At 39.8% G+C, this 6,299-nt stretch overlaps 1 protein-coding gene across 1 annotated transcript; it reads right to left on the reverse strand.

The window, feature by feature from the left end:
* Positions 1-505: 505 nt before the first annotated feature.
* On the reverse strand, positions 506-4,798 carry LOC114360168 (26S proteasome regulatory subunit 10B-like). Its single transcript, XM_028314747.1, has 5 exons — positions 4,601-4,798; positions 4,135-4,254; positions 3,311-3,447; positions 2,603-2,701; positions 506-720 (listed from the first exon to the last, which is right to left on the reverse strand). The coding sequence occupies exons 1-5, from the start codon at positions 4,704-4,706 to the stop codon at positions 532-534; spliced, it is 651 nt and encodes a 216-aa protein (XP_028170548.1). The 5' UTR covers positions 4,707-4,798; the 3' UTR covers positions 506-531.
* Between the last annotated feature and the right edge of the window lie 1,501 nt (positions 4,799-6,299).

The following is a 6,299-nucleotide window of genomic DNA, read 5'->3' on the forward strand; positions in this document are numbered from 1 at the left end:
AGATACAGGTCAAGAGCTTCCTCGTTGTGGATAAAAAAAAAAAAAAAAAAATGTTTCAGTCAGATCCATCATCACTGGCAACACACACTGGTCAAAGACTTTTGTCTTGAGACACTACGGTATTTAGGACGTGAGTACCTATATCGCGAAGCTTCCCGAACGCTGCCCAGCCGAGTTGGATTCGGCNGGGGATGTTGCCTGGGTCAAAAAGCAAGAGTTTTAATTAGTCCGTCAGTTAACTTATCAAAAAATACTCTACACGTATTTTTCACTTTTTCAAACTAATGAGAATTTAAAGAGATAAAGCGCCCCAAAGTTCATAAGAAGAGGCCCGTGACGTCAACGCTTGCTTAAAAATGCCGCACGTTGTGACGTCGTGCGCAACTTCAACGCACCATAACTATGTAATTATTTGTTAGATTGACAAATAAAAATATATGTGTCCAATATTTTTTGATATTAAACATTACGGACTAAAAAAATTTTTTTAGGCAACTAGCCTATTCATCCACGTTACCTCGAGAACAATGGCTAAATACGGCTTTCGATTGCCCTGTAAAACTGGGTCACCTTGAGGAAGTTGGCGTCCAGCTGTGAAGCGACGGCCCTGGCTAGTAGCGTCTTGCCGGTGCCGGGCGGCCCGTACAAGAGGCAGCCTTTGGGCGGCGTGATGCCGACGCGGACGAATAGCTCAGGATTGAGGAGCGGGAGCTCGATGACCTGCAAATATAAAGGTGCATTGTGAAACAATTGAAGGGTTGAGTGGACAAAGGTCTTAACTAACTAAATGAGTTATGAGTGTTTGAAAATGTTAATCTGCTCATACCACATTTGAATCCTGAAATGTATGACAGCTTGTCAGATAACACCTTTATTAAGGTTTGACACGTAACATAATTGCGTGTTTTGAGCTCATTAGTCGATTTTATCATCACTTCAAACGTATGTTCATGCAAAAAAGTCGATTCTTCAGTTTTGTCAGATAACACCTTTGTCCACTTACCCCTTCAATTGATCAATTAATTACTATGCGACAGGGTGGCACTGCTCAGTTTACTTTCTCTTCCATTGAATGTCTTATGTGTTACCTGTCTTTTGTGATGTCCATTGCAATAAAAGTTTCTTTCTTTCTAATTACTCACAGCTTGATACATAGGCCCGGTTTCTGAATTGATATTTCTAGCGTAAGCATGCTCATTTGTACTCAAGAATGAATTTAACATGTAAAGTTCATACTTGATTGAAAAGATGAGCACGCTCATGCATCGCCATTCAGACTAATACCACAGAATAATAATAAGTACTACGTACAGAAGTTTTACTTCGCGAAGGTATTTAAAAAAATGTATGCTCAATGTCATTAACAATATGGTGTAATTTAGCCTGTCTCAAGAGTCAAGCACCATTTTGTTGGCAAACGTCAGTGATCGGCACTGCGCTGAAGCTATAGTTCCAAAATACTGGACTGTCCTGTCGATGACATTGACAGTGGGGCGCCACCGTCTATACCGGATCGCTGGTTCAGATTTTTGCCATGTTGGAAACCATATAGTTGAACGATGGTAGCGCCCCCTTGTCATTGAGTTTGGTGGGACAGTTCAGCGTGGGTCATCTATATAGGGCTGACTTCGGTAAAATGATGTGACGTGAGGTGCCAAACTGCGGAAAATGGCGGAGGAAATACATGATTTAGCATGAATTATCATGAATAATATTTACTTATTTACCTCTCAGTGTCTTGAGGCAACTTAAAAAATTACATTCTGTGTTTTTATTATTATTTAGGCAGTTAAAACTGCACAGTATTTAGTAAACCATTTTCTTTATTTTCTTCCATCATACACAAGAATACGCGTGCGTGAGTCAATGTTCGCTCGTATGTGAGGCCTTGTCGAATAGTATCCTGTAGGTGGGCCATCGTGCGTGTTTTGTTTTCGATGTAAACTCGCGGAGATGAACAGGCCTGCTAATACTATCATCGCATTTTTGCTAACGCCCGTATTCACAATCGATGCTTGCTTAAGTGAAATAGCAAATCGGACGCACAGCGTTGAATAGAGCTCTGTGGTGTTCGTGTGTCACTCTGTTGTGAATATGGGCGTTAGTTACTCAATTCAATTTATTTTCTGCACCACACTGACAGAATACAGAGACCCTGCCATTTACAATATGTAGTAGACCAATCATAGGTATTGTATTTGAGAAAAGATTCATGCTTCAATACTCTTTCAGGTTCAATACAAATAGAAAGAAAGATACATTTATTACAATGGACATCACATATACAGGCAATTACATAGGCATGACAGTGGCACATGATAATGGAAGAAGAAAAAAATAAAAACAAGAGTAAACTGAGCAGTGCCACCCATCCACCAACAAGATGCCCACTGCAACGGGACCCCACTCAGCATATGCCGTGGCCCACGGTGACGAAGGCCACGGCGCTGGTTTTCAGTGTGCCCCATGCCGAGGGAGGGTCACGGACCGTTAAATAAAATAGTAAGCTGCATAAAATTGTCAAATAAGCCACTAACGCTGTGTATTAAATGGACAACTGAGACTGCTGTGTATACTATCTAGGAATAAAATTGACGCTCACCTCTCTAAGTTGTCGGATCTGTTCCTGCAGACCTCCGATGGCCGAGTATGTGACATCACCAGGGTCTTCGTGGCTCATGTTGTACACTAGAGGGTCAACCTATAAAAAGAAAAGTACATAATATAACATGAACATTTTTAAAAACCCACATTTCCTAGTCAGGGGGACACTTTTTACAATGAATATTGTACAGAAGACAAAGTAAGAGTGGCTTTTCAATATTTTTTTCAAAGATGCAATTATACAATCAGTAAGGATTTGACATTGTGTAAGTAAGAATATTTTAATCAGCATCATCGTTTCAGCCAAATGACGTCCACTGCTGGACAAAGGCCTCCCCCAAGGTTTTCCACAATGAACGGTCCTGCGCTGCCCGCATCCAGGCTCTTCCCGTGACCTTTATCAGCATCATATTGGAGACAAAAGGCAAGTTAGGCTAAGTTGCACCAGCTAACTTTGACAATGCAATAAAAAATTTGAATTTGAATTTGAAACCTGTGTTTTTGTATGGTGTTTGACAGATTTTTGACATTTGTTAAAGTCAAAGTAAGATGGTGCAACTCAGCCTTACATAGTGCTTGCCTCTCAGCCTTAGTGTTTTGCTGACATGAGGAAGAATATTTACACATCATTATAAGAAAGGACATTACCGTACTAAATGTCTATTAAAACAACAAGCATGTATTTATTAGTAAGGTTAAAATGTACCTCTCTCGGTAAATGCCGCATGATCGTCAGGGTAGTCATGTCGAGAGCCACCCTGGTGCCTCCCTTGAGCTTATTCTTGTCCAGTTGACGACGACACCCGACTACATAGCGAGGGCCGTTGGTTGCTTTGACGATAACTGGAAAATAATAAACATATTGTTTTAGGACATACATCATCACATCATTGTCATCATTTCAGCCACAGGACGTCCCGGTTGGTAGTGGCCTGTATCTAGCGCCTTCCTGCTACCTTTATGAGGTCGTCGTTCTAGTACGTGGCTTCTACTCCAGAACCTTGCTACCCCATCGGCCGTCACTTCTGCGTACTATGTGCCCTGCCCATTGCCACTACAGCATAATAATTCTTTGGGCTATGTCATATGATTGAATGAACTAAATGTTCAAACAGAAACAATCAATTTGTGACGCACAGGCAATCAATCTCAATTATTTTAGGTTATGGAGAAAGAATGTAAATGCAAAGACCAGTCATATTGAAATTATGAAGGTAAAGATAGTCAGATAGATAGATAGTCTTCTACTCATTGATTAGAACTGCCATAGCTGATAATATTCCTTTGTTTCACACATACATGGAACATTCTAGCCAATAGACACAAAATCACATTAATACCGCAGAGTGCGGCAACTTTCAATGACTAACGCCCGTATCCACCAACATTACTATGAGGTCTCACAGTGCACGTGGACTCACTGACCAATCATAGAGCTCTATTCAACACTGTGCGTTCAATTCGCTGCTTACTTAAGCAAGCATCGTTTGTGAATACAGGCATTAGTATGTTTTACTAAAAAACACTTACATTTCTCTTCAGTCAACTGCTTGAGCACCTCACCGACGATCTGACCCACACTCTGGAGAGCTTTGAGGTCGTTTTCACTCTTGTCGTACTGTTTTGTGAGGTCCTTCAGCTGCTCACGCACTGTGAATCAAAATAGGCATGATTTGGTCAATATTAGTAAAGTTATACCTATAATATTAATGTAGAATCAATCTATCTCAAATTGTGATACATAAAATTACATTAGGTATGTGGGCAACCTGTAAAAAGGTATATTTCTTGTGACTAATGATACAAAATGTTCATTGCTTTGTGCCAGCTGAAGTTAACCTAATTATAAAGATATTTTGCAATTAAATCTAAGTTATAGCTTGAATGGATCGATGTAGGAGTCAAACACTAGGAGAAATACATATAATTCGTCAATAACTGCAAAAATAAGCGCGATGATTCGGCATAAATGAAGACCAACACCACGAATACTTACTGTCTTTGAGCCGCGATTCAACTTCTTTGTGTTCCATCAACTTCTTTCGGTAATCCTGAAATGCTTTTTCTCTCAAAGGATCCATTGTAGACGTTCCAGCAGGCATTTTGAACGATTTTAATTAATTTTCTTTGAGTAACAAAAAGCGAAATTCACGTATCATTTGTTTGACAGCTACTTTGACAATTTACTTTTTAAATTTTGCTTGTAACGTTTCGTTCGGAAATTGGGTTACCTTTTTTTTACGATGAATCGAGTAAAAGGAAAGAGTCGATCCCACCAAAAACATTCTGTAAAAAACTAGCCAAGTCTCGATGGAGCTGCCTGTTTATCTCTAAAAAGTAATGAAATCTAGACAAAGTCGTGCCAAGTCTATGGTTCCTTACTGCGATTTCTTTATTCTTATTTATTGTTAATGTTGTGTGACTTGGCCGTTGAAAGATTTCATTACTTTTTAGAGATAAACAGGCAGCTCCATCGAGACTTGGCTAGTTTTTTACAGAATGTTTTTGGTGGGATTTCACTTCTTTTTGTAGAAAGTGGCATAATTATTTAACGTCGTCGTCTTTTCTTTTAATATTATCGACTTTTTTTTTATATTAAACACAAATAAACTCAACGACCTTTAAAATGGACAACGAATCAGAAATTGTTTTAATAATAGCGAACCTCACGATATAATAAACGAAATCAACGAAATTCAAATAATTACACAACATTCAACTTAATCGACTGGGTCTAGAAAGGAAAAATATCTTGACGCGGTGCAGAAAATCGACGCTCAAAGTGCTAGCGCCATCTAGCGGTGAGCAGTACAGGCGAACACCACGGTGCCGGTGTGGCGCTAGTAGTATTGATTATGAATGTGGTGTTACTCCAGATCTTCGATTTTCCTAGTTTTTATAGTTTTCCCTTTATGTGGCCATTAAACCCTAACCCTGTTCCAAATTTCAGCTCTCTGAGTTAATGGGAAGTACTACTTCTATTTTGATGATCATCAGTGAGTGAGTGAGTGTCATAAATGCGAAACTTTGCTTTCGCTTAACTTCGGAACTAAATGACCTACAGACTTGAAATTTTGGATTTTAAGTATGTGATTATAGCTTACTAGATGACGAAAATTTCTGCCTTCTGGTCTTATCCAAAGGTTCTCAAATAGAGACCTGAAAATGCGGCGAAATGGTTCCAGTAAAGGATGGTACGGCAGTGTTTGCTTCGCGCTCGACTTGGCGGGGGCACTGCCGTGCCCCCAGAATTGTACACCACAATCAATTATTAAAATTACTTGAGAAATTCAAATCCGTCTTACAAGAGCTAGGATTCTCATGTTGGTGATACCTACTGAGACGACGTTGTTTCTAATTTACTTCTTATTGTCTGACTTTAATTTTGGCTTACCAAGTCAAATGGATATCGCATACCCATTAAAAATACCGTGATGCTTCGTCATTCGCTATATGTGAGAAGGAACTGTGGAATTACGGACAAAGCTTCACTACCTACCACACCACAGTCCCTCTAGCCTCCCAGGGCGGGAGATGAGTGACTGGAGGGCTGGGCGCACACAGCTGATAATCCCGTCTGACCCATAACACCAGAAGGTCTGGTGCAATAGGATGTTGGGCTACTAATTTGATAGTTAAAAGGTACTAACTCATGCCACATGTCACGCCAATAGATGGTGTCAATCATAATAATA

Source organism: Ostrinia furnacalis, unplaced genomic scaffold (assembly GCF_004193835.3).
Source record: "Ostrinia furnacalis isolate ACB-3 unplaced genomic scaffold, ASM419383v2 OfSCF4911, whole genome shotgun sequence".
NCBI lineage: Eukaryota > Metazoa > Arthropoda > Insecta > Lepidoptera > Crambidae > Ostrinia > Ostrinia furnacalis.

Excerpts from the sequence above, each read along its gene's own strand:
- LOC114360168 (XM_028314747.1), bottom strand. The coding sequence starts at position 4,706 with ATGCCTGCTGGAACGTCTACAATGGATCCTTTGAGAGAAAAAGCATTT. Across the intron at positions 2,702-3,310 it reads TGCGGCATTTACCGAGAGAG|GTTGACCCTCTAGTGTACAA; the intron begins GTACATTTTAAC and ends TTCTTTTTATAG. Across the intron at positions 721-2,602 it reads AGATCCGACAACTTAGAGAG|GTCATCGAGCTCCCGCTCCT; the intron begins GTGAGCGTCAAT and ends TTATATTTGCAG.